General features: G+C 48.8%; 2 protein-coding genes across 2 annotated transcripts; both read right to left on the bottom strand.

The window, feature by feature from the left end:
- Window positions 1-771: 771 nt before the first annotated feature.
- On the bottom strand, window positions 772-9,925 carry idh1 (isocitrate dehydrogenase (NADP(+)) 1). Its single transcript, XM_068746034.1, has 9 exons — window positions 9,847-9,925; window positions 6,205-6,334; window positions 4,639-4,930; window positions 3,931-4,033; window positions 3,021-3,198; window positions 2,791-2,942; window positions 2,569-2,709; window positions 2,330-2,492; window positions 772-1,813 (listed from the first exon to the last, which is right to left on the bottom strand). Exons 2-9 carry the CDS (start codon window positions 6,324-6,326, stop codon window positions 1,720-1,722), a joined length of 1,245 nt encoding a protein of 414 aa, XP_068602135.1. The 5' UTR covers window positions 6,327-6,334; window positions 9,847-9,925; the 3' UTR covers window positions 772-1,719.
- A 1,187-nt stretch (window positions 9,926-11,112) lies between these two features.
- stk39 (serine threonine kinase 39) lies at window positions 11,113-27,279 on the bottom strand. Its single transcript, XM_068746175.1, has 18 exons — window positions 27,174-27,279; window positions 22,030-22,142; window positions 21,839-21,947; window positions 21,493-21,631; window positions 21,068-21,123; window positions 20,632-20,741; window positions 20,450-20,551; window positions 20,153-20,286; window positions 19,980-20,028; window positions 19,481-19,546; window positions 18,997-19,119; window positions 18,627-18,656; window positions 18,371-18,406; window positions 17,901-17,962; window positions 14,550-14,602; window positions 14,401-14,469; window positions 14,205-14,269; window positions 11,113-11,334 (listed from the first exon to the last, which is right to left on the bottom strand). The coding sequence occupies exons 1-18, from the start codon at window positions 27,277-27,279 to the stop codon at window positions 11,260-11,262; spliced, it is 1,497 nt and encodes a 498-aa protein (XP_068602276.1). The 3' UTR covers window positions 11,113-11,259.
- Between the last annotated feature and the right edge of the window lie 3 nt (window positions 27,280-27,282).

Genomic DNA, 27,282 nt, shown 5'->3' with positions numbered 1-27,282 from the left:
ACTTATGTGGAGTGGGCGTGTCTCCGACCAGGTGACGTCATACTGGATTCAAAACCAGTGCCGCTGGCCTCAAGTAATCAATGCTCCTGCCCATTTATCCTAATGCTTGGCAGGGTAACAGGTGTCGCTGGTGCAGTGGGTAGCGCACTCGACTCCCTGCTAGACGGTCCTGGGTTTGAAACCAACGCGAGACCCTAACCCGTACGCCCTCTTGTGGACGTTTCTGGAACAATGTCCTGCCCTGAACAGCGTGTTCAAAAGGGTGACAGGCCCCGCCTCCTGACAGTCAGCTGTTCCTAACCCCCCAGCTGGTTGGATCAGCTGATTGAGCCAGCCAGCAGCTCGGTGTGTTTTACCAGCTGTTTATTTTGTGTGTTTAAAATAAACCCGCTTGTGTTTTTCATACGTGGTACTGGATCTGAACCCAGTCTACTGATCATCATGTAACACGCAGGGCTTAGTGGCGCAGTGGGTAGCACACTTGACTCCCAGCCAGAAAGGTGGGTCCCGGGTTCCAAACCAAGGCGTGCAGCTTGCAGATGTTTTGTTGTTTGGTCCTTGGCAGCTGTATTGATCAGTTATTGGTTTTGGGTGTGAGAGGTATTGCATGTGTGACAGGGGACATTTTAATGCTTGTGTAACTTGGACATTGATGTACAGGACAGGGGACAGTGGGGACCTCGCCGGGGTTTAACTCAAAAAGCTGTTAAAATGGCCATGCAAAGACACTATACTCAATTATGGGATGTCACAAAAACAGGCCACTCAAAATTAGCCTTTTATTGTAGCAGCGTTGAAGAAAGTGGGAAGAGCATTCCTGGATCCGCCCCCTTAATATTAATTATTATTAATAAAATCTATGTATCTACCTTCCACCACATTTCAATGTCTTTCTAGGTTTAAGGTTGATATTTTTCACAGCATGAAGACAAATATTAATAAATCATTTCATTGAATCTCAGTTATTTATAACTGATTTAGTGTGAAATTATTCAAAATAATCAAACAAAACTTACTATTTTGAAAATATATTAAATTTCCTTCAATGTTTTAGCTCATATGTGTCAAACTCAAGGCCCGGGGGCCAATGTGGCCCGCCACGTCATTTTCTGTGGCCCGCGAGAGCTTTGTGCAGACGTTTGTTTGAGTAAAATGCTGGAAAGTAAAAGTGAATCAGAGTTGATGTGTTTGTAACTGACTTCTAATCTGTAAATGGGGTTTCAATGTTCAAATTAAATATTTGTTGCTGACTCCATTCTGGATCCGACCCAGATGATATTCAGTGCTGAGATAGAGCCCCCCCCCCTACATGACTGGGCAATGCTGATGTGGCCCTCGGAGAACATGAGTTTGACACCCCACCCCAAATATTCATATTTACATGAGACATGAGATTCAGATCGTCTCGTCTTCAAAAAGAGGAACGAATGAATTCAAATCATCAGAAATTACGAGTTGGGACTTGAGAGAAATAACGCTGACACACACACACACACACACACACTGAGAGACAATCAGAACCCTTGCATGACTGTGATAAATGAGGAGGTGTTCTGGGTTCGGGTACCTTTCATGGGTCAAGTGGAGGCTGAGGCTGTAACTGGCACTAAACCAGTACCAATGAAGACCAGTTACTAAAAGGGCAGGTCACTGACAGGGTCCAGGTCAGAGGCCTCCTGGTCCTCGCCCCAGGGTGTATGACCATGTGACCTTGTGACATCACAGCTTGGGATGACTGGCCAGCTTCATCTGCAGCCTGTTGGCCAGCTTGTCCAGGAACTCAAATGTGTTCAGGTAGTCAGCACGCGTTACACTGCAGAGAGAGAAGCGTGGGTGTGATTAGTGCACGCTACTGCCCCCCTCAGGTTGCCATGGAGCTCACAGTATTAGCGTACACCCGGCCACGACATCATGTAGTGTGTCTCTGGTCGTCTTTCCCTTCTCTCATCCTAACTGGTCAAATCAGAGATCTGCCCCCCTTGAGTTGTAGCTCTGCTCAAGGTTTCTGCCTGTTCAAAGGCAGTCGTTCCTCACGGTCCAGTGAATGTGCCTTGATATCACAAATCAGACTGACTTGCCTTTTTGCCAATCGTCCCGATTAAATTACCGTTTAAGATCCTCAACATTCAAACTTGTTGAGGATCAATGTCCACAAATATAGATAACAGCTCGCTGTATATAAGGAAAACATGATAGCTAACAATGCCATGGCACAGGGGGACTGGGTTCAAATCCAGCTTGGGGCCTCTCTGCATGTTCTCCCCGTGTCTGTGTGGGTTCTCCGGTTCCTCGTATTATTCGGCAGCAGCACAGACAGGAAGCTCCTCACTTTGGCAGGCCTTTGATGCAGATGGCCAAATCCTTGGTCATGAAGCCAGCTTCAATGGTCTCGATGCAGACAGCCTCCAGCGTCTCACAGAACAGCCGCAGCTCGCCATTGCCGTCCAGCTTTGCCCGGTGAATCAGGCCCCGTGTCCACGCGAAGATGGATGCTGGTGGCGCAGAACAAAAGCAGCTGTCGTTGGTGAAGGGCCGCTTTAGGACAGCTGCTAGAAGGATCTATTTTACCCATGGGATTGGTGGAGGTCTCTCTTCCCTGCTGGTGTTGTCTGTAGTGGCGAGTCACCGTGCCATGGGCAGCCTCAGACTCCACCGTGCATCCATCAGGACAAATCAGCACGCTGGTCATCATGCCGAGGGAGCCGAAGCCTGAAACGGGGTCACGCAAAACCACATCAACACAGAATCGAGGTTAGCAGGGTCTCCATGACGTCTGACATCTCTGACCACCTTGTGCCACAGAGTCGGATTGTACATCTCCATCGTAGTTCTTGCAGGCCCAAACGAAGCCTCCATCAGATTTCATGGCCTGGGCCACCATGTCGTCGATCAGACGGTGCTCGTACCAGATGCCTTTGGCCTCAAATTTTGCGCGGTATTTCCTGGACACACATGACGGCGGATGAATGCCGTCTGGCAGGAAGATCGTTTGCAGGCATCTGTGTGGATTGTAATCTTACTTTTGGTAGATCTCCTGGAAAATGTCTTTGAAGCGACCGTCGTACTTTTTCAGGATGGTGTTCTTGGTGCTGAGGTACAGAGGCCAGCCTTTGTCCAGGGCCATCCGGAAAGAGCTGTGGGCAAAGTCCCTGATGGAGCTATCTGTGTTGTACATCCCCATGGCAACCCCACTGGAATCTGGACACACATGTATACACTTACTGTACGTTCATCAGCACTGTGCACATTTTGTGTTCGTACTCAATGTGCTGTATAAAATTATCTCCCACATTTAGACGAGCGCTCGCTCCTTCCCCCAGTGACGGGACACGGAATGTCCCACGAGCTCGTCTCTGGCTTCGGGGATGCATTGTACCAGCGTGTAGCTTCATTTAACCAGGTAAGTCAATGAAACGACCTGGACCTAAGTCGCATGTTTTTGGTGGTGGGAGGGAGCCGGAGAATCGGGTCTGAGGTCTAGAACCCTAACCCCCGCCTCGGATCCAAGGATCGGGTCTGAGGTAGTCTAGAACCCTAACCCCCCCCGCCTCGGATCGGGTCTGAGGTAGTTTAGAACCCTAACCCCCCCCGCCTCGGATCGGGTCTGAGGTAGTCTAGAACCCTAACCCCCCCCCCCCCGCCTCGGATCCAAGGATCGGGTCTGAGGTGGTCTAGGACCCTAACCTGTGACTATTTGTTCCATCACAATTGAAAATGAATATCCTGAATGTTGCCATCCTTTTTCTCAGTAACTACATCATGACTAAAAATATCAATAATATTTTTACACTCATCAGGTCCCAATCACCCCAAATAGCCATGAGAAATTAAAAATGCATGCCATGCAATAGTTATTAAGTTATTTTTCATTCATTAAAAAGTGTGTGTATATCAACACAGCAGCATGTTGCCCCCCCCCCCTGTTCTTACCCTTAAAGTCATGGATGAGGAACGTGAGGGACTCTCCTTCTACAGGTGTGTACGTCATCTCCACTCTCCCAGGCCCAGGTACCACGAAGTCCGTGGCTTTGTACTGCAAGCATCATGTGGACGAAGATCCGGGTTAATCAATTAATCAATGCCACGGCCCCCCCACCATCGGCAGACTTTGATGCTTCACATTATGGGCTGATGGAATACATATAATATAATCATGAACTGTTTCTGATGACCTGCAGAAGTAACCAGGAGCAGGTTCATCAGAGTAACTCTAGTTTTCATTCTCATCAGAATCATTTCAGTGCAACGAAACGGATATTAGTAAATAGTAAAACATACCATAATAAAACTCAAAAAACACAGAACGGAGCCTGATGTGTGTTTACTGCTAATAAGATAACTCTAATGGAATCTGGAAATAATGAAACTGTGAAACTGTGAATCACTAAATATGTCCTTCAAAACCTGAGACACGAATGGAATTTCATTGATTGATTGATTTATCTTCCATAGCCATCAGAAGGATCATCAATAGCTGGCTGTGGTGAGGTCGGGGGTCACCGCCTTACGACGACTGTGCTGTTGTTTCTGTGTTCGAGGGTTCTCTCCCACGATGTCTGCCCAGAGGAAACGGTCTCCGCCTCCTCGTACGCTAACGCAGCGTTTCCGCTGAACATCATAAAGTGAGCCGTCCGGTACCTGGTCTCCGTGGGCGTGCCTGCCGATGATGATGGGCTTGACCCAACCAGGGACCAGACGCGGGATGTTCTTGCAGATGATAGCTTCTCTGAACACCGTGCCTCCTAAGATGTTACGGATGGTGCCGTTTGGCGAGCGCCACATCTGCTTCAGTCTGAACTCCTCCACACGCTTCTCATCCGGCGTGATGGTGGCACATTTGATTCCTACGTTGTGCTGCCGGACCGCCGTTGCAGCATCGACTGTCACCTGGTCACCTGTTGCATCTCGGTTCTCGATACTGAGGTCGTAGCTAGGCAGGAAGAGGTAAAACATTTAGCTCTGATGTGCTTTTCTGTTCTTAGGCCACCTCAAACATATCTCACATTTAAGTCACTGTTATTAGATTCTAATATAACACAACACGCTTATCAATGTAGCAGACAGTATTGGCATTTTCAGAATAATCATTGCGTTAATTGGGAAAACAAAGTTGAACTTTCTCAGTAATAACTAATGAGAATGACGTACGTACTAAATGAATGCATGAATGGAGCGCTTTCATGCATTCATGCATTCATTTAGTACGTACGTCATTCTCAGTAATAACTACTGAGAATGACGTACGTACTAAATGAATGCATGAATGGAGCGCTTTCATGCCGGGGAATTAAATGAAATATAACCACTAAACGATTATTAGCCCACTATCCCGTTTTCTAGCTCGTCTCCACATATTATGCAGAGCGGACTTGGTGCACGAGTCACCTGCTGTGTTTTAGGTATGACCCCTGGTTTGTCTTTCTTTTCTTGGAGGTCGTCATCTCCTCTTCTTCCTCCTCAGTTGGCCTTTTCTCCTTTTTTACTCATTTTTTAGTAACGTGTCACGTGATCAAGACGAGCATCTTGATGTGTGAAGATTCGCAGGTGAATGTTAGAATCTAATAATCAATACAACGGAAACTAGAACATCACCCAGAGCACAGACCTCCCCCAAGCAGCTCGCTCCCCTCCTAACTGGATGTACACCGTCCACACGGTGATCTGGATCAGCACCAGAAGGTTCTAGATGGTTCTGGTATCTTTATACAGCAACATGAATCAGAGTCAATGTTTATTTTTAACTGCTTCTTGAATCCATAAATGGGTTTAATGTTAAAATGTGAATGATCCCAGCTAAACAGCAAACGTTGAAGCTCAACATTCAGTGTGGACTGAAAGCAGCCATGACCTCTGACCTGCTTTCATTGTGATGATCCGCTCTTTATGCATTTTGACACAGAACCAACTTTAGTTCATAATGCTGTACACTATAGTACACGGAACATCAAACAACTCCAAAGTCCACGAGAACGATAAGAGGAAGGTCAAATGAAGAATCGGTGCTCCGACCGATCACCGTTTGAGAATGAGGATGGTAAAAGCCCCGCCCCGTAGCACGTCCTTGAACGCCTCGTTACAACCCTAACCCGACTCCACCCATAATAAACAGCAAAACCAATCAAGGTAGAAAGCCCCGCAGGAACGGTCACTAAATGTCGGACTTAGTTGTGTGGTAACGCAGCACCACGCCCTACGGCGTCTCACCTGTACAGGTCGAGCTCCAGGTACGGGAAAATGAGTTTCTCCTTAATGAGATCCCAAATGACTCGTGTCATTTCATCTCCCTGCATCTCCACCACAGAGCCTGCCTTGATCTTTGGAGACATCTTTGATCCTGGTGGGGAACACAGAGATAGAGACCGGGACAATCCATCGGCCGCTACGGAATGTCTTTGACAGAGACTGCCTTTGAAGGCCATGCATGACCTGCAAAATCATGACTTTACCCCGAATGCTCCTGTAGTGGGTACAGACCAGTGTGTAACCAGTACAGACAGTGTGTAACCAGTACATACCAGTGTGTAACCAGTACAGACCAGTGTGTAACCGCTACAGACCAGTGTGTAACCAGTACAGATCAGTGTGTAACCAGTACAGACCAGTGTGTAACCAGTACAGACCAGTGTGTAACCAGTACAGACCAGTGTGTAACCAGTACAGACCAGTGTGTAACCACTACAGACCAGTGTGTAACCAGTACAGACCAGTGTGTAACCGCTACAGACCAGTGTGTAACCAGTACAGACCAGTGTGTAACCGCTACAGACCGGTGTGTAACCGCTACAGACCAGTGTGTAACCAGTACAGACCAGTGTGTAACCAGTACAGACCAGTGTGTAACCAGTACAGACCAGTGTGTAACCACTACAGACCAGTGTGTAACCGCTACAGACCAGTGTGTAACCAGTACAGATCAGTGTGTAACCAGTACAGACCAGTGTGTAACCAGTACAGACCAGTGTGTAACCAGTACAGACCAGTGTGTAACCAGTACAGACCAGTGTGTAACCACTACAGACCAGTGTGTAACCAGTACAGACCAGTGTGTAACCGCTACAGACCAGTGTGTAACCAGTACAGACCAGTGTGTAACCGCTACAGACCGGTGTGTAACCGCTACAGACCAGTGTGTAACCAGTACAGACCAGTGTGTAGCCAGTACAGACCAGTGTGTAACCAGTACAGACCAGTGTGTAACCAGTACAGACCAGTGTGTAACCAGTACAGACCAGTGTGTAACCGCTACAGACCAGTGTGTAACCAGTACAGACCAGTGTGTAACCAGTACAGACCAGTGTGTAACCAGTACAGACCAGTGTGTAACCAGTACAGACCAGTGTGTAACCACTACAGACCAGTGTGTAACCACTACAGACCAGTGTGTAACCGCTACAGACCAGTGTGTAACCAGTACAGACCAGTGTGTAACCAGTACAGACCAGTGTGTAACCAGTACATACCAGTGTGTAACCAGTACAGACCAGTGTGTAACCAGTACAGACCAGTGTGTAACCGCTACAGACCAGTGTGTAACCAGTACAGATCAGTGTGTAACCAGTACAGACCAGTGTGTAACCAGTACAGACCAGTGTGTAACCAGTACAGACCAGTGTGTAACCACTACAGACCAGTGTGTAACCAGTACAGACCAGTGTGTAACCGCTACAGACCAGTGTGTAACCAGTACAGACCAGTGTGTAACCAGTACAGACCAGTGTGTAACCACTACAGACCAGTGTGTAACCAGTACAGACCAGTGTGTAACCGCTACAGACCAGTGTGTAACCAGTACAGACCAGTGTGTAACCGCTACAGACCGGTGTGTAACCGCTACAGACCAGTGTGTAACCAGTACAGACCAGTGTGTAACCAGTACAGACCAGTGTGTAACCACTACAGACCAGTGTGTAACCGCTACAGACCAGTGTGTAACCAGTACAGATCAGTGTGTAACCAGTACAGACCAGTGTGTAACCAGTACAGACCAGTGTGTAACCAGTACAGACCAGTGTGTAACCACTACAGACCAGTGTGTAACTGCTACAGACCAGTGTGTAACCGCTACAGACCAGTGTGTAACCAGTACAGATCAGTGTGTAACCAGTACAGACCAGTGTGTAACTGCTACAGACCAGTGTGTAACCAGTACAGACCGGTGTGTAACCAGTACAGACCAGTGTGTAACTGCTACAGACCAGTGTGTAACCAGTACAGACCGGTGTGTAACCAGTACAGACCAGTGTGTAACCAGTACAGACCGGTGTGTAACCAGTACAGACCAGTGTGTAACCTCCTGTAAAGGGTACACACTGTATGTACTGGTTACACACTGGTCTGTACTGGTTACACACTGGTATGTACTGGTTACACACTGTCTGTACTGGTTACACACTGGTCTGTACTGGTTACACACTGATCTGTACTGGTTACACACTGGTCTGTAGCGGTTACACACTGGTCTGTACTGGTTACACACTGGTCTGTACTGGTTACACACTGGTCTGTACTGGTTACACACTGGTCTGTACTGGTTACACACTGGTCTGTAGCGGTTACACACTGGTATGTACTGGTTACACACTGGTCTGTAGCGGTTACACACTGGTATGTACTGGTTACACACTGGTCTGTAGCGGTTACACACTGGTCTGTACTGGTTACACACTGGTATGTACTGGTTACACACTGGTCTGTACTGGTTACACACCGGTCTGTAGCGGTTACACACTGGTATGTACTGGTTACACACTGGTATGTACTGGTTACACACTGGTCTGTAGCGGTTACACACTGGTATGTACTGGTTACACACTGGTCTGTACTGGTTACACACTGGTCTGTAGCGGTTACACACTGGTCTGTAGCGGTTACACACTGGTATGTACTGGTTACACACTGGTCTGTACTGGTTACACACTGGTCTGTAGCGGTTACACACTGGTATGTACTGGTTAAACACTGGTATGGACTGGTTACACACTGTCTGTACTGGTTACACACTGGTCTGTACTGGTTACACACTGGTCTGTACTGGTTACACACTGGTCTGTACCCACTACAGGAGGGTTTCTATTCCTCAGTTTCTGTTCTCGCAGCCTGAAATCGAAATATTTTCTTTTTCTTATTACAGGAAAGTCAACAGGCCGAACGTGGCCTGATGGGGAGGAGCCTACTGGGATAGATCGATGGAAAAGATCGAAGTATTAGCGTGTCAATAAACAGCCGTTAGAAGACGCGATGATAAGTGTTAGTTACACAATAGGACGGCGTTAGTTACACAATAGACTGCGTTAGTTACACAATAGACTGCGTTAGTTACACAATAGACGGCGTTAGTTACACAATAGACGGCGTTGGTTACACAATAGACGGCGTTGGTTACACAATAGACGGCGTTGGTTACACAATAGACGGCGTTAGTTACACAATAGACGGCGTTAGTTACACAATAGACGGCGTTGGTTACACAATAGACGGCGTTAGTTACACAATAGACTGCGTTAGTTACACAATAGACTGCGTTAGTTACACAATAGACGGCGTTAGTTACACAATAGACTGCGTTAGTTACACAATAGACGGCGTTGGTTACACAATAGACGGCGTTGGTTACACAATAGACGGCGTTGGTTACACAATAGACGGCGTTAGTTACACAATAGACGGCGTTAGTTACACAATAGACGGCGTTGGTTACACAATAGACGGCGTTAGTTACACAATAGACGGCGTTGGTTACACAATAGACGGCGTTGTAGTGTTAGTTACATCGTTGTAGATGTAACGTAGCATTATTGGCTACGTTAACATACGTCGTACCTAATCTGAAAGCAGGTGTACACGTACCTTACGTCCAGAGTACAGGTACAGGTGCAGAGTACAGGTACAGGTACAGAGTACAGGTACAGAGTACGGGTACAGGTAGGCCCTTACGTCCAGAGTACAGGTAGACGCAGTGATGTCCCGGGCAGCTTCCCCGCTTCTACTTCCTGGTACCTCTGACAAGTAACCAATCAGCGAAGACGGCAAACCCATACCGTAGAAGGGGCGTGGTTTACTGGGTAAAGCGAAGGGGTGCGCAAATACGGCTCGCTGATTGGTCTGGTAAACAAAACAGCGTAGATCTGCTTCGCTCCAAAGTTAGATTAGATTATTGGAGTCTGTGAAGCAGCGTTTGATGTTTATCATCCTTTAGATGAAAGTCTTACCTCATGAATAGAACAGAAAGCTGTTAGTGATGTCATCGCAGTACAAGTACAGAGTGTGGAGCTACGGCAACTCGTGTAGGACACACAGCATAATTGTTCAACTGATTATACACAGTACAAGTACAGAGTGTGGAGCTGTACAGCAGCAGGGACGCAGCAGGGACACATCAGGGACACATCAGGGACACATCAGCAGGGACGCAGCAGGGACGCATCAGGGACACATCAGGGACACATCAGGGACGCAGCAGGGACACAGCAGGGACGCATCAGGGACACAGCAGGGACACATCAGGGACACAGCAGGTACGCATCAGGGACGCAGCAGGGACACAGCAGGGATGCAGCAGGGACGCAGCAGGGACACATCAGGGACACAGCAGGGACGCATCAGGGACGCATCAGGGACACAGCAGGGATGCAGCAGGGACACAGCAGGGACGCAGCAGGGACGCATCAGGGACACATCAGGGACACATCAGGGACGCAGCAGGTACGCATCAGGGACGCAGCAGGGACGCAGCAGGGACACAGCAGGGACACATCAGGGACACATCAGGGACATGAGAGTGGCTGGAGTTAGGGAGGACGATGCAAAGGACAGGGTGAAGAGGAGAAGGTTGGGTTGCTGTGGTGATCCCTCAGGGGACAAGAAGACAGTCCAGTAGTCGTATGAAATGGTACAATCTCCTTTATTGACTGCCTATGAGCAAGGCACCTCTAACACTTTGCAGCATTAACAGTAGCATCCAGTCGCCCCTTCTCTTTTCAAACATTCATTATGTTAATGTGCTTTTCTCCGATGAAAACATACACCCTGCCAAAGACCCCCCCCCCCCCCCCCCCAAGGACCAAGGACCAAGTCACACAAACAGACTGTAGCAAATCAAACATACCATCTCCGTTTAATAAATACTAAATCAATAAGCACGTGTCTCCACCTGAGAACAGCTTCTGGTTCCTGGGCTGTCCTGATCCGGAGCTGGAAGGCGTGCTCCTCAGACCGAGTCTCCTGGACCGTCTCCCACCTGCTCCAGGTGTGGGGGGGGCATCAGCTGACACTGAGCTGTGCAAAGCCAATCAGTTTCACCTCCTCCGGGATCTCTGTGTCGTCGCAGCCGGACGCCTGCGTGAGGAGGTGGACGTTAGCGGGACCAATCTAGCTGCTCTGGACATGGGACGCCCTCTGCAGGAGGGTTCGTTTCCCTTCACTGTCTGCAGTGGAGCACGTCTGTGGAGCACATCTGTGGAGCACATCTGTGGAGCACATCTGTAACCCCCTACATCACAGACTGAAGCCACAGAGGAGACCTGAAACAAACTGGGGAGATAATTTAACAATACCAATAAAATAAAAAGAAATGACTCCACAGATGCAAAATAACAATAAGTTAAAAAGACACAGTATGTACAACGTAGATGGACAAAAAAAGGGGGGGGGGGGGGGTTGATCCGGAGAGAGTCGTGATGACTATCTCCGTTTCTGCCCCCCAGAAAGGTGTATTTTTAGGGCTGTTTTGAAGGAGGCCAAAGAGGTGCATGTTTTGAGGGCAGGAGTCAAACAGTTCCACCCTTAGGGGGCAGTATTGTAAAAAGATGATTTACCCATGTTAGTCTTCTAGGTGTTTTCCTCATCGGTGGAGGACAAACGCAACAAACATTGCGTTCATGCTCAGGGCGCCCCCTCCCCCCCGCCCCTCTCCCATTCCTCTCTGACCCTTTAATCCAGGGGTCCCCAAACTACGGCCCGCGGGCCGGATCCGGCCCATTTCCACATTTGGCCTGGCCCCCTGAACAATATCAGAGTCCCAAAATAGAATTTACTTATTTTCCTTTCCATACTACACGAGTAGCCTCCCTTTTATTTGGGACAATTTTGATGATGGTCGCATACGGCCAGAAAGTTAATGTTCCGGTGCTCTGTAATATCAACTTATTACATAGTAATAACCTTGTAATAACAGGGCAGGTTTCCTCACCTCCACGGTGGCGTGGTTGGTAGCATTGTTGAGGGGGGCAAAACTGCCCTGGTATCGAATCCCACTACGGGAATGAGATGGAGCAGGGGCAGCAGGGCAGGTCCAGGGCACACCTGAGCGGAGTGGAGCGGACCGGTGGTCCAGTTCACTCCGCCCAGGTAAGGCCCTAGGCCTACCCTGCTGCCCCTGCTCCACCCCCACTCCCACAGTTGGATGCGAACCCAGTTCCTCCGGCTGTGAGTCGGTAACCCTACCGACCACGCCACCGTACAGGTGAGGAGGCTTGAGGTATTACTAAAGTCGTACCTGTCAAATAATAAGTTGATATCTCAGACCACAGCGTGTTGTTATGTTGTTGTGTTGTTATGTTGTTGTGTTGTTGTGTGTTGTTGTGTTGTTCTGTGTTGTGTTGTTCTGTGTTGTTGTGTGTTGTTCTGTTGTTCTGTGTTGTTCTGTGTTGTTGTGTTGTTCTGTGTTGTGTTGTTGTGTGTTGTTGTGTTGTTGTGTTGTTCTGTGTTGTTGTGTTGTTGTGTTGTTGTGTTGTTGTGTTGTTATGTGTTGTTGTGTTGTTGTGTTGCTGTGTTGTTGTGTTGTTCTGTGTTGTGTTGTTATGTTGTTGTGTTGTTGTGTTGTTCTGTGTTGTTGTGTTGTTGTGTTGTTGTGTTGTTGTGTTGTTATGTGTTGTTGTGTTGTTGTGTTGTTGTGTTGCTGTGTTGTTGTGTTGTTGTGTGTTGTTGTGTTGTTGTGTTGTTCTGTGTTGTTGTGTTGTTGTGTTGTTCTGTGCTGTTGTGTGTTGTTGTGTTGTTCTGTGTTGTTGTGTTGTTCTGTGTTGTTGTGTTGTTATGTTGTTGTGTTGTTGTGTTGTTGTGTTGTTGTGTGTTGTTGTGTTGTTGTGTTGTTATGTTGTTGTGTGTTGTTGTGTTGTTGTGTTGTTGTGTTGTTGTGTGTTGTTGTGTTGTTGTGTTGTTCTGTGTTGTTGTGTTGTTGTGTTGTTCTGTGCTGTTGTGTGTTGTTGTGTTGTTCTGTGTTGTTGTGTTGTTCTGTGTTGTTGTGTTGTTATGTTGTTGTGTTGTTGTGTTGTTGTGTTGTTGTGTGTTGTTGTGTTGTTGTGTGTTGTTGTGTTGTTATGTTGTTGTGTGTTGTTGTGTTGTTGTGTGTTGTTGTGTTGTTGTGTGTTGTTGTGTGTTGTTGTGTTGTTATGTTGTTGTGTGTTGTTGTGTTGTTGTGTGTTGTTGTGTTGTTGTGTTGTTGTGTTGTTGTGTTGTTCTGTGTTGTTGTGTTGTTGTGTTGTTGTGTTGTTCTGTGTTGTTGTGTTGTTGTGTTGTTGTGTTGTTGTGTTGTTCTGTGTTGTTGTGTTGTTGTGTTGTTCTGTGTTGTTGTGTTGTTGTGTTGTGCTTTTTCCTTTTGTGTTACGTGGAGTGGGCGTGTCTCCGACCAGGTGACGTCGTACTGGATTCTAAACCAGTGCCTCTGGTCTAAAGTAATCAATGCTACTGTCTATTTATCCTAATGCCTGATTGGGTAGCCTCTAGGTGGTGTAGTGGGTAGTGCACTTGACTCCCAGCCAGAAGGTCCTGGGTTTGAAACCGAGGCGTGCAGCGTTCAGGTTTTTTACAATAATTTGAGGTTTGTTGTTTGCTCCTCTGCAGCTGTATTGGATCAGCTGATTGATCCAGTCGTTCTTATTGGATCAGCTGATTGATCCAGTCGTTCTTCCCCTCTGCTGGAGAGAGACTGACTTTGGGTGTGAGAGGCGTTGCGTGTGTGACACTCCATTCATGTCACTGTGTGTAGTTGTGATGGTGAGATGAAGCCTAAACTACAGCCTGCCTCCGCATTCGGCCCCTAAATGTTTAGGCCCCCCCCCCCCCTGCCATCATCACACTTTTCCTACAAACTGGCCCCGGCCCCCCATCAGAGAAGGGAAAAGTGATGTGGCCCTCACAGGAAAAAGTTTGGGGACCCCTGCTTAATCAATAAACCGGGAGAGTGCCAGGAGCCATCACTGGAAACTCACCAGCTTAAAGGTCAACACTTTGTAGGTCATCGGGTCGTCTACAATCTTCTGAAGGTTAGCAGCAACTGTACAGGAAATAGAAAATAACTAAGCAAGCTTTAACTGTAGCACATGTTGAGGATCATTTTAAATAAAGCTTCAAATGAAGCTTTATGCTAAGCACCGACCGACATCACAACGGACCAGAACCAATTACCAATAACAACATCCTGCCTGTTGACCAGGCCGGCCGAGAACAGCTCCTGGGAAACGCCATCGGCAGAGTCTGGGAATACAACGACAAACGTTGGCCTGCGACGTTCCACTCAGCAGGGAAGTGCAATGAGAGCCCGAAAGAGCTCTTACCTCGTCCAGGAGTGAACTCAAAGCGGATGTCATTCAGCTCCTTCCTAGGGTTCCTGAAAGGTCGTCGGAATAATGGCATCCGAGAATAATCACATCAGATGAGATTTTTAACTTTAAGCACTTGATCACATCATTGCCTTTAAACTCACATCAATGGGTCTGAATAAAAGCATTTGCATATGAAGTGCAGCAGTTGTGCTCACCGACCTCCTCCTACTCATCGAGCACTTTCATTGAGGAAGTCACGAACTAACGTCGTTAGCTAGCGGGTACTTGATTTTGTTTTATATATAGTTTTTACTGCAAACACTAATAAGAGCAGTGAGGCTCAACTAAAACAGTAAACCTACCAAAACAAACTGAACGTTATATACTCACCGTTATTGTAAAGGTGACTAACACTGATTAGTAAAGGTGACTAACACTGATTAGTAAAGGTGACTAACACTGATTAGTAAAGGTGACTAACACTGATTAGTAAAGGTGACTAACACTGATTAGTTAATGAGTTGCCATGAAAGCGTTTGTCACATTATGGATGACCATAAACGCAACATGAGAAACACCTGCAGGCCAGACCAATGAATGAACCGACAACACGGAACCCACAGAGAGAACCGACTTAACCGACGACACGGAACCCACAGAGAGAACCGACGACACGGAACCCACAGAGAAAACCGACGACACGGAACCTACAGAGAGAACAGACGACACGGAACCTACAGAGAGAACCGACTTAACCGACGACACGGAACCCACAGAGAGAACCAACGACACGGAACCCACAGAGAGAACCGACAACACGGAACCTACAGAGAGAACCGACTTAACCGACGACACGGAACCCACAGAGAGAAACAACGAGACGGAACCCACAGAGAGAACCGACGACACGGAACCTACAGAGAGAACAGACGACACGGAACCTACGGAGAGAACAGACGACACGGAACCCACAGAGAGAACCGACTTAACCGACGACACGGAACCCACCGAGAGAACCGACGACACGGAACCCACAGAGAGAACAGACGACACGGAACCCACAGAGAGAACCGACGACACGGAACCCACAGAGAGAACCGACTTAACAGACGACACGGAACCCACAGAGAGAACCGACGACACGGAACCCACAGAGAGAACAGACGACACGGAACCCACAGAGAGAACCGACGACACGGAACCCACAGAGAGAACCGACGACACGGAACCTACAGAGAGAACAGACGACACGGAACCCACAGAGAGAACCGAAGACACGGAACCCACAGAGAGAACAGACGACACGGAACCCACAGAGAGAACCGACGACACGGAACCTACAGAGAGAACCGAAGACACGGAACCCACAGAGAGAACCGACTTAACCGACGACACGGAACCCACAGAGAGAACCGACTTAACCGACGACACGGAACCCACAGAGAGAACCGACGACACGGAACCCACAGAGAGAACCAACGACACGGAACCCACAGAGAAAACCAACGACACGGAACCTACAGAGAGAACAGACGACACGGAACCCACAGAGAGAACCGACTTAACCGACGACACGGAACCCACAGAGAGAACCGACGACACGGAACCCACAGAGAGAACAGATGACACGGAACCCACAGAGAGAACCGACAACACGGAACCCACAGAGAGAACCGACTTAACCGACGACACGGAACCCACAGAGAGAACCGACGACACGGAACCTACAGAGAGAACCGACGACACGGAACCCACAGAGAGAACCGAAGACACGGAACCCACAGAGAGAACAGACGACACGGAACCCACAGAGAGAACCGATGCCACGGAACCTACAGAGAGAACCGAAGACACGGAACCCACAGAGAGAACCGACTTAACCGACGACACGGAACCCACAGAGAGAACCGATGACACGGAACCCACAGAGAGAACCGACGACACGGAACCCACAGAGAGAACCGAAGACACGGAACCCACAGAGAGAACCGACGACACGGAACCCACAGAGAGAACCGACTTAACCGACGACACGGAACCCACAGAGAGAACCGACGACACGGAACCCACAGAGGGAACCGACTTAACCGACGACACGGAACCCACAGAGAGAACCGACGACACAGAACCCACAGAGAGAACCGAAGACACGGAACCCACAGAGAGAACAGACGACACGGAACCCACAGAGAACCGACTTAACCGACGACACGGAACCCACAGAGAGAACCGACGACACGGAACCTACAGAGAGAACCGACTTAACCGACGACACGGAACCCACAGAGAGAACCGACGACACGGAACCCACAGAGAGAACCGAAGACACGGAACCCACAGAGAGAACCGACGACACGGAACCTACTTAACCGAAGACACGGAACCCACAGAGAGAACCGACTTAACCGACGACACGGAACCCACAGAGAGAACCGACGACACGGAACCCACAGAGAGAACCGACGACACGGAACCCACAGAGAGAACCGAAGACACGGAACCCACAGAGAGAACCGACGACACGGAACCCACAGAGAGAACCGACTTAACCGACGACACGGAACCCACAGAGAGAACAGATGACACGGAACCCACAGAGAGAACCGACGACACGGAACCCACAGAGAGAACCGACGACACGGAACCCACAGAGAGAACCGACGACACGGAACCCACAGAGAGAACCGAAGACACGGAACCCACAGAGAGAACCGACGACACGGAACCCACAGAGAGAACCGACTTAACCGACGACACGGAACCCACAGAGAGAACAGACGACACGGAACCCACAGAGAACCGACTTAACCGACGACACGGAACCCACAGAGAGAACCGACGACACGGAACCTACAGAGAGAACCGACTTAACCGACGACACGGAACCCACAGAGAGAACCGACGACACGGAACCCACAGAGAGAACCGACTTAACCGACGACACGGAACCCACAGAGAGAACCGACGACACGGAACCCACAGAGAGAACCGACGACACGGAACCCACAGAGCAGAGTAAACGTAGCGGCTTCACATGCGCTGCATTCACTGACTTAAGCTTTATCTTCTAGAGCTGAAGCAAAGGTCACGTCTCTCTTCTCAAAGAACAGAAAAGAGAAATGCCACCATCTGACCGTAATGCGTACACAGTACTATGATATGACATCATATGACGGCTCTCATCTGGAGCAGGCAGAGATCGATATATGTATTGATAGTCTGCATGACTGGAAATAAGATAATCAGATGCGGATATAATTTCCTTCCTCCATATACCATAAAGGCACGGTGATTTGTAAAAAACTTTCTAAGACTATGTCTTAAAAGTTTATCATGCATGAATTAAGAAAGGATGTGTCTCACCTGAGCCGTAGCACCATGCTCACCGCACCTGGAACGCAGGGAGTGTCATCGTACGGCTCGACCTGTGTGTGAAAGCATCTCATGGTGAACCTCTTTACCTGCTGGCTGCAGGGAAGGATCAATGGACCCACATGAAAAGGAATTATTATCACTGCCAAGTTACCAATGACTGCTGAGTACCTGCCCCACACAGGAACACACCTTAAACTACTTTGGCTCATTTTCAAAATGACAATAGGCCCAGAAAATGGTTTCAATGGACTGAGACTGGCCCTCTATGAGATATACCCCGCCAGTGAGCCTGCCCTAACCCTGACCCTGACCCTGACCCTGACCTCAGCCATGTGCACACGTACACTCACATTCATCCACCGTCATTTGGCACACACACATATGCACAGAATATGTACCCCCCCCCCCCCCCCACACACACACACACTGAATCGTTACCAGTTAGCTGAACCACTCACCTGAGGATGCTGAATAGACAAACCTTCAACGGGGTTCTGGGAGGAACAAAATTACATCCTTGGTCAATATTTAAATCAATCAATGAGGAGCAATTAGCTGCTTGTCTGCTGATTACGCTGTATAAAATCAGAGTCGTTCATAAACGATGACACGTATTTCATTTCCCTCTGCCAAGTCATCACATTCTACAGCAGCAAAATACAAACTCAAATAACTCATTTTAGTAGCATTAAAGCTAACTAAGAGCTAACTCACATCTTTGGCCTCATCTTTGACCCTTCGTGACTGAAATAGAAGAACAAACACAGCAATAACAATTATTTATTTACTGTTCTGTTCTGTTCCGTTCAGTCCAGACCACTTTCAATGTTTAAGCCACAGAACTGGTGAAATGTAACACGCTTGAGATTGATCAATGGAAACTAGAAGCATGTCCTCATTAGGATTGGATTCAATTGCTCCAATGGGAAACATCTAACATCTTGTATCTCTGAAAGAACTCTTTGATCATTAGCTTCCTGATTTTCCTCCTGCCTCGCATCATTGCAACTATCTATCCAAAGACCAGTGATTGAACGCAGCAGATCAAATCATGCAACGTCTCAACAAGTCATTAAAGACTCACTCGCCCCTGATTTGCCGCTTGCTGTCCCTCCTCACTGCCTTCGTCCAGCTCGTCATCGCTCCATTCCCAGTCTCCATCCTCTGTCTTGTGCAGGTGACCACTGGAACCTGGAACTCTCCTCACCTGGTCGCACAATGTACTACCATTCACATTCTTTGTAGGGAACACACTTTGGGTTTAACACTATCTGTACATCTGTATGGCAGCATTTACAAACTATGACACAAATAATTATGAACTTCTGATTTGACATGAAGTGTACGAAGAAAGAAAGAAACTGTCGTCGACATGAGTAAAGAAAAAGTGTAAATAATGATGATTTGGTACGTAAACAAGAGTAATCAGTAAACAGCACAACAGTCAATAAGAAATACGTATCACAATTATATTTAATGAAAAAAGAAATGAGCTACGATGGATCAGAGCATGAAGTTGAGAAGCAACTTCTGTCCAGTAATCCTACCAGGACTGTGCGAGAACGTACCTTCTTTGCTCTTTGGGAAATCTTTGGTGCACGACACAAAAGCTTTTCCATCAGATATTCTTTGTTCTGCAGAAGAAAAATCAAAACATGAAAAGGCATTTATTAGAACAGAATCCTACGGGATAGTTTTCTGAAGTCACCGTTCAAAGATCATGATGAAGGTAAGTATTCTAACCCTGAAAAACATGATCAGCTTTACTTACATTTGTGACATTGAGATTCATTTATCTACTAGGTTTTGGGTTTTTACATTTAGTGTGTCGTTATCAGGACACATGGAAGTTATCATCATGTCTATTTCAATTTTAAACTGTAGCTAGAGATGGTGCAGCACCAATAGACACAGACGTTGAGATGAGTATTGAACCAAATCAGGCCAAGACCAACATTTTCCTTTGATGTTTTCATGCTTTCTGCAGTGGTGGACGTTTCCTTATTCATTATGTGTAAATTATGCATAACCATCAAAAACAAATGAAAACATATCAGATGGAACTACCTTGGCTTTCTGGAAGAATTTGCACTTCAAAAGCTCTGCAGCCGTAGGCCTGGCGACGAGGAACACAGGGTGGTTAAAAGCACTGCAAAGCCAGCCTGAATGTTTAAAGGTGGCCCTCATTGATCACTCATTGATCCCTCATTGATCACTCTTAGTCGCCGTGTGCTCCTAACCTCTTTGCAGGCTCCTTCTGAAGGCACATGGTTACAAGCTTTCGAAAGGATTTGCCATATCTTTTCAGCAGTTCTTTGTCCTCTACGCCCGTGTCCAGAGTTGGAGGCTCATTCTGTAGGGTGAGCATTAAAACCTGAGAGGATAGCAAAAAGAATCATCACCCTCACCTATCAGAAATGACTTTGTAGAAATACCTCCTCTCCATACGTTTAACGTTAACAAAGAACAAGGTGATTTATCAGACAGACACGCATTCATATTTTGTGCTAGTGATGTAATAACATCCAGTAACTCACTTTCATGGGAGGGTAATGGTGGTAGGGGGCGGAGCCTGTCGCTAACTCAATGGCTGTAATTCCAAAACTCCATATATCTGCTTTGAAATCATAACCTCGTACCTGTGGGTGTGACATTACAGCAGTCCAAGCTATCAAATACACGTACATCTGCAGACGTACGATGGACGGCGGCGACCCACCTGTTCCATTACCTCGGGCGCCATCCAGCATGGCGTGCCAACAAAGGTCTTTCTTACTTTGTTTCTGGTCATATCTCCGCCGGTGGCGAGGAACGCGCTCACGCCAAAATCTGAAGATGCAGAACACAGAGGAACAGTATAGATTATGACACATCCACCATTGATGAATAAACGTGGACGAAACAAAGACTGCAGAAAATACTAACAACCAGGTTCACTTGGGACAGATCAATACTCAGAGATCTACTGACTGTATTGATTAAAGTTGATCTAATAAAGGTCCCTCCTAGGAGACTAATACATGATGACGGTTAGCTTCAGTCCTTCATTCAATCCCAGCTGCAAACTTTATTGATGTGAACAGGGAGAAAATAGAAGCAAAGAAGCACCAATATCGCCTGCAGTCACCTGTAATAGGATACTCTGTTCAACACACCTGCAATCTGAACGGAACCGTCTTCTCCCAGGAGAATGTTCCCAGCCTTCACGTCCCTGAGGTCAAACAAACAGGAAGCAAGGTCATGTGGAGCTGCATCGATTCTTCTGGCCGTGTGAACGCGCCTCGCTGCCCCGGGGCTGAGAGTGGGCGGGGCCTTCCGCTCAGCGACCCAACAGCACGGCGGCTCAACCGATGCATGTGACTGGCATGAGATGAGATGAACTCTGGGATCTTACAGCGAGTGTCAGGAAGGTTCTGAGTCATGAGAATCCTTTCAGAATACATCCTGAACCAGTCGCCAGTTAATGGCAGAGGCGCCTCCGCTTGCGTGCGTTCTCCTACGTTTCCTGTTTGTGGTGGTGGGAAGAAGAAGCCGGAGAGAACCCAGAACCCTCGCAGACGGACTGGTACTGATACTTTACCGGTGAATCTGTCCATTTCTGTGCAGGTAGTCGAGGCCCTCCAGGACTTCTTTCAGTATCGTAGCGATCAGAGGCTCGTCCAGAGCTCGGTTTCTGTGCTGCTCTTTGCTCGTGTGCTTAATAATGTCCAACATGGAGCCTGAAAGGAAACAGAAACGTTCCGTTAAATGCATCACATGATCGATATGTGAAGCTAAACTAGAGCAAGTCATTCCTCGTCAGCCTCCCGAGGACGAGCGAATCAGAGCCCAGATGTGGCCTGACAGCAGCGCCTCATGGGGGGGGGCGTTGGCTGCAATGCTGTGATTATCTTTGACTCTTTCACGCAGCATCACCTGAAGCTCACCTCCGCTCAGCAGCTTCATCGCCAGCCAGAGCTCGTCTCTCACCACGAACGAGGTGTAGTAGGTGACGACGTTGGGATGGCTGCACCGGCTCATCGCTTGGATTTCTTTCTGCCGTGAGACGGAGGGGGCGTCGTTTCGGCGGCTTCATTCACCAGAATGAGCGGATCGGCGCCGGCGCCGTTGGACTCACCAGTAACTCGTCCATGCTGCTCTGACACTTTTCCAGGTTTATCCTCTTGATGGCGACCCGCTCCTGTCTGGGGGTGCAGAGGGCCGCCTGTACGACGGCTGTAGCGCCGCTACCTGGAAGCACAGCCCCCAGACAGCCGGTAATAACAGGTACGGGTACACCTGGCCTACGAGGCTAGCCCTGAGCCTCCCCAGGGGAAGGGGGGGTGACTTTAACTTAACTTGGCATGATGACTTGCTTTAATACAAATCAGGTAATGTGAACGAGTGGAGCTTCTCAAACCCAGACACAGCCTCGAGCCGCATAGGGCGGGGCTTACACGGTTTCCCCGTTGATTGTGAGAATGGGGGGCGGGGCTTACACGGTTTCCCGTTGATTGTGAGAACGGGGGGCGGGGCTTACACGGTTTCCCCATTGATTGTGAGAACGGGGGGCGGGGCTTACACGGTTTCCCCATTGATTGTGAGAACGGGGGGGGGGCTTACACGGTTTCCCGTTGATTGTGAGAACGGGGGGCGGGGCTTACACGGTTTCCCGTTGATTGTGAGAACGGGGGGCGGGGCTTACACGGTTTCCCGTTGATTGTGAGAACGGGGGGCGGGGCTTACACGGTTTCCCGTTGATTGTGAGAACGGGGGGCGGGGCTTACACGGTTTCCCGTTGATTGTGAGAACGGGGGGCGGGGCTTACACGGTTTCCCGTTGATTGTGAGAACGGGGGGCGGGGTCTCAGTCTGCAGCACACAGCTGGCCTATCAGTGAAGGTAGGACCTGTCAGCTCATCTGCAAACGTATTCAGGAAACTTCCTTTTGAAAATTGAATGTCTTTGAATTTTAATCTGTTTTCCGTACAATAAATACGCAATTTAAAGTGTCACTCTTCATTTCTGTGAAAATCGGATGGATCTTGTCCCTGTTTTATTACATTTATAAGGGAAATGAATGGCAGCCTTACTGTTCTAAATGATACTGTTGCTGTAGCGACTCGTAAGGGCCGGGCCAGGCTGCAGGTCCACTTCCTGTTTGCAGCCGAGAGCACGGCGATCATCTGCTGCTTGTTTGAGGCGCCAAGAAACATCGATTTTAAATCGTCTGTCTGTCTGTTCGTCCATCCGTCAGCAAGATAATGAAAAGGTTCTTTTCAGGAGATCTTGGGCATGTTAGCAGGAACAGGCGATTACATTTTGGTGCTGATCCAGAAGAGATGCTGGATTCTGGATCACTTTTACATTGCAGTCAACGGAGCTTCAGAATTTGTTCATCATATCTCGGTTGCTTATTGACAGGTGTTTATGGAATGTAGGGGGGGGGGGGGGGTTTGCTATCTCACCCCCAAACTTCATCCGGAGCTGATCCAGAATGAGGTCAGGAACAAATATTACATTTTAACATTAAACCCATTTATGGATTCAAGAATCAGTTAAAAATAAACATCAACTCTGATTCACTTTGACTTTTCATGTTGGTGTATAAAGATACCAAGAACAATCTAGAACCTTCTGGTGCTGATCCAGATCACCACGAGCTGCTTGGGGGAGGTCTGTGCTCTCTGAGTGATGTTCTAGTTTTACGATGCCCGATATTAATGAAATGAACTCACAGTATTTTTGTGGCTAATACACAATAATTATCTTTTTAGCCTCTCACTATCTTACATACATGAAGGTCACTCACAAATGACCTTGCATTTCTGATGCATGACATCGACACAAGCAATTTTAGAGCTTAGTCTGTTTTGGTATTCTCGTTCTAGTTTAGTCTTATTTCTCTTATCATCTACGCTTTTTACTATCACAAATTTTAAATATGTTTTCAATCAATGTTTGAAGCTACTTTGGTCTTTTGGTAAATGCTCTAAATGCTATTTTCTGATTATACTGTTGTGATTAAAAGTTACATTAATGTGACAGTAATTGAAATATCTACATGTCGTCCTCTTTCCTCCTCGGATCCCCGGTACTAAACCTATGACGTCCCGGTACTAACCCTATGACGTCCCGGTACTAACCTATGACGTCCCGGTACTAACCCTATGACGTCCCGGTACTAACCTATGACGTCCCGGTACTAACCTATGACGTCCCGGTACTAACCCTATGACGTCCCGGTACTAACCTATGACGTCCCGGTACTAACCTATGACGTCCCGGTACTAACCTATGACGTCCCGGTACTAACCTATGACGTCCCGGTACTAACCCTATGACGTCCCGGTACTAACCTATGACGTCCCGGTACTAACCTATGACGTCCCGGTACTAACCCTATGACGTCCCGGTACTAACCTATGACGTCCCGGTACTAACCTATGACGTCCCGGTACTAACCTATGACGTCCCGGTACTAACCTATGACGTCCCGGTACTAAACCTATGACGTCCCGGTACTAACCTATGACGTCCCGTCCCAGTACTAACCTATGACGTCCCGGTACTAACCTATGACGTCCCGGTACTAACCCTATGACGTCCCGGTACTAACCTATGACGTCCCGGTACTAACCTATGACGTCCCGGTACTAACCTATGACGTCCCGGTACTAACCTATGACGTCCCGGTACTAACCTATGACGTCCCGGTACTAACCTATGACGTCCCGGTACTAACCCTATGACGTCCCGGTACTAACCCTATGACGTCCCGGTACTAACCTATGACGTCCCGGTACTAACCTATGACGTCCCGGTACTAACCCTATGACGTCCCGGTACTAAACCTATGACGTCCCGGTACTAACCTATGACGTCCCGGTACTAACCCTATGACGTCCCGGTACTAACCTATGACGTCCCGGTACTAACCTATGACGTCCCGGTACTAACCCTATGACGTCCCGGTACTAACCTATGACGTCCCTGTACTAACCCTATGACGTCCCGGTACTAACCTATGACGTCCCGGTACTAACCTATGACGTCCCGGTACTAACCCTATGACGTCCCGGTACTAACCTATGACGTCCCGGTACTAACCTATGACGTCCCGGTACTAAACCTATGACGTCCCGTCCCGGTACTAACCTATGACGTCCCGGTACTAACCTATGACGTCCCGTCCCGGTACTAACCTATGACGTCCCGGTCCTAAACCTATGACGTCCCGTCCCGGCCCTAAACCTATGACGTCCCGTCCCGGTCCTAAACCTATGACGTCCCGGTACTAACCTATGACGTCCCGTCCCGGTACTAACCTATGACGTCCCGGTCCTAAACCTATGACGTCCCGTCCCGGCCCTAAACCTATGACGTCCCGTCCCGGTACTAAACCTATGACGTCCCGTCCCGGTCCTAAACCTATGACGTCCCGTCCCGGTACTAACCTATGACGTCCCGGTCCTAAACCTATGACGTCCCGTCCCGGTCCTAAACCTATGACGTCCCGTCCCGGCCCTAAACCTATGACGTCCCGGTACTAACCTATGACGTCCCGGTACTAACCTATGACGTCCCGGTCCTAAACCTATGACGTCCCGTCCCGGTCCTAAACCTATGACGTCCCGTCCCGGCCCTAAACCTATGACGTCCCGTCCCGGCCCTAAACCTATGACGTCCCGTCCCGGTCCTAAACCTATGACGTCCCGGTACTAACCTATGACGTCCCGTCCCGGTCCTAAACCTATGACGTCCCGTCCCGGTACTAACCTATGACGTCCCGGTCCTAAACCTATGACGTCCCGTCCCGGTACTAACCTATGACGTCCCGTCCCGGTACTAACCTATGACGTCCCGGTCCTAAACCTATGACGTCCCGTCCCGGTACTAACCTATGACGTCCCGGTCCTAAACCTATGACGTCCCGTCCCGGTCCTAAACCTATGACGTCCCGTCCCGGTACTAAACCTATGACGTCCCGGTCCTAAACCTATGACGTCCCGTCCCGGTACTAAACCTATGACGTCCCGTCCCGGTACTAACCTATGACGTCCCGTCCCGGTCCTAAACCTATGACGTCCCGTCCCGGTACTAAACCTATGACGTCTCGTCCCGGTCCTAAACCTATGACGTCCCGTCCCGGTACTAAACCTATGACGTCCCGGTCCTAAACCTATGACGTCCCGTCCCGGTCCTAAACCTATGACGTCCCGTCCCGGTACTAAACCTATGACGTCCCGGTCCTAAACCTATGACGTCCCGTCCCGGTACTAAACCTATGACGTCCCGTCCCGGTCCTAAACCTATGACGTCCCGTCCCGGTCCTAAACCTATGACGTCCCGTCCCGGTACTAAACCTATGACGTCTCGTCCCGGTCCTAAACCTATGACGTCCCGTCCCGGTACTAACCTATGACGTCCCGGTACTAACCTATGACGTCCCGTCCCGGTACTAAACCTATGACGTCCCGTCCCGGTCCTAAACCTATGACGTCCCGTCCCGGTCCTAAACCTATGACGTCCCGTCCCGGTACTAAACCTATGACGTCCCGTCCCGGTCCTAAACCTATGACGTCCCGTCCCGGTCCTAAACCTATGACGTCCCGTCCCGGTCCTAAACCTATGACGTCCCGTCCCGGTACTAACCTATGACGTCCCGTCCCGGTACTAACCTATGACGTCCCGTCCCGGTCCTAAACCTATGACGTCCCGTCCCGGTCCTAAACCTATGACGTCCCGGTACTAACCTATGACGTCCCGTCCCGGTACTAAACCTATGACGTCCCGTCCCGGTACTAAACCTATGACGTCCCGTCCCGGTCCTAAACCTATGACGTCCCGTCCCGGTCCTAAACCTATGACGTCCCGTCCCGGTACTAAACCTATGACGTCCCGTCCCGGTACTAAACCTATGACGTCCCGGTCCTAAACCTATGACGTCCCGTCCCGGTCCTAAACCTATGACGTCCCGTCCCGGTACTAACCTATGACGTCCCGTCCCGGTCCTAAACCTATGACGTCCCGGTACTAACCTATGACGTCCCGTCCCGGTACTAAACCTATGACGTCCCGTCCCGGTACTAAACCTATGACGTCCCGTCCCGGTCCTAAACCTATGACGTCCCGTCCCGGTCCTAAACCTATGACGTCCCGTCCCGGTACTAAACCTATGACGTCCCGTCCCGGTACTAAACCTATGACGTCCCGTCCCGGTCCTAAACCTATGACGTCCCGTCCCGGTACTAAACCTATGACGTCCCGTCCCGGTACTAACCTATGACTTCCTGCAGCTCGTACGACTCCCTGCTAATTGGCCAGCTGGTTGTCAGCGCGGGTTGCGGCTGCTGGACTGGAACCGGAGATTCGCTTTGATCCGCCATGAT

The sequence above is a fragment of the Brachionichthys hirsutus genome, chromosome 12 (genome assembly GCF_040956055.1).
Source record: "Brachionichthys hirsutus isolate HB-005 chromosome 12, CSIRO-AGI_Bhir_v1, whole genome shotgun sequence".
NCBI classification, from domain to species: domain Eukaryota; kingdom Metazoa; phylum Chordata; class Actinopteri; order Lophiiformes; family Brachionichthyidae; genus Brachionichthys; species Brachionichthys hirsutus.
The sequence above is the reverse complement of the archived record's forward strand: the minus strand, read 5'-3'. Positions and strand labels throughout refer to the sequence as shown.

Excerpts from the sequence above, each read along its gene's own strand:
- idh1 (XM_068746034.1), bottom strand. The coding sequence starts at position 6,326 with ATGTCTCCAAAGATCAAGGCAGGCTCTGTGGTGGAGATGCAGGGAGAT. Across the intron at positions 3,199-3,930 it reads CCTCATCCATGACTTTAAGG|ATTCCAGTGGGGTTGCCATG; the intron begins GTAAGAACAGGG and ends ATGTGTGTCCAG. Across the intron at positions 2,710-2,790 it reads ATCCGACTCTGTGGCACAAG|GCTTCGGCTCCCTCGGCATG; the intron begins GTGGTCAGAGAT and ends ACCCCGTTTCAG.
- stk39 (XM_068746175.1), bottom strand. The coding sequence starts at position 27,279 with ATGGCGGATCAAAGCGAATCTCCGGTTCCAGTCCAGCAGCCGCAACCC. Across the intron at positions 18,657-18,996 it reads AAGCGGCAAATCAGGGGCGA|TCACGAAGGGTCAAAGATGA; the intron begins GTGAGTCTTTAA and ends CTTCTATTTCAG. Across the intron at positions 18,407-18,626 it reads TCAAAGATGAGGCCAAAGAT|AACCCCGTTGAAGGTTTGTC; the intron begins GTGAGTTAGCTC and ends TGTTCCTCCCAG.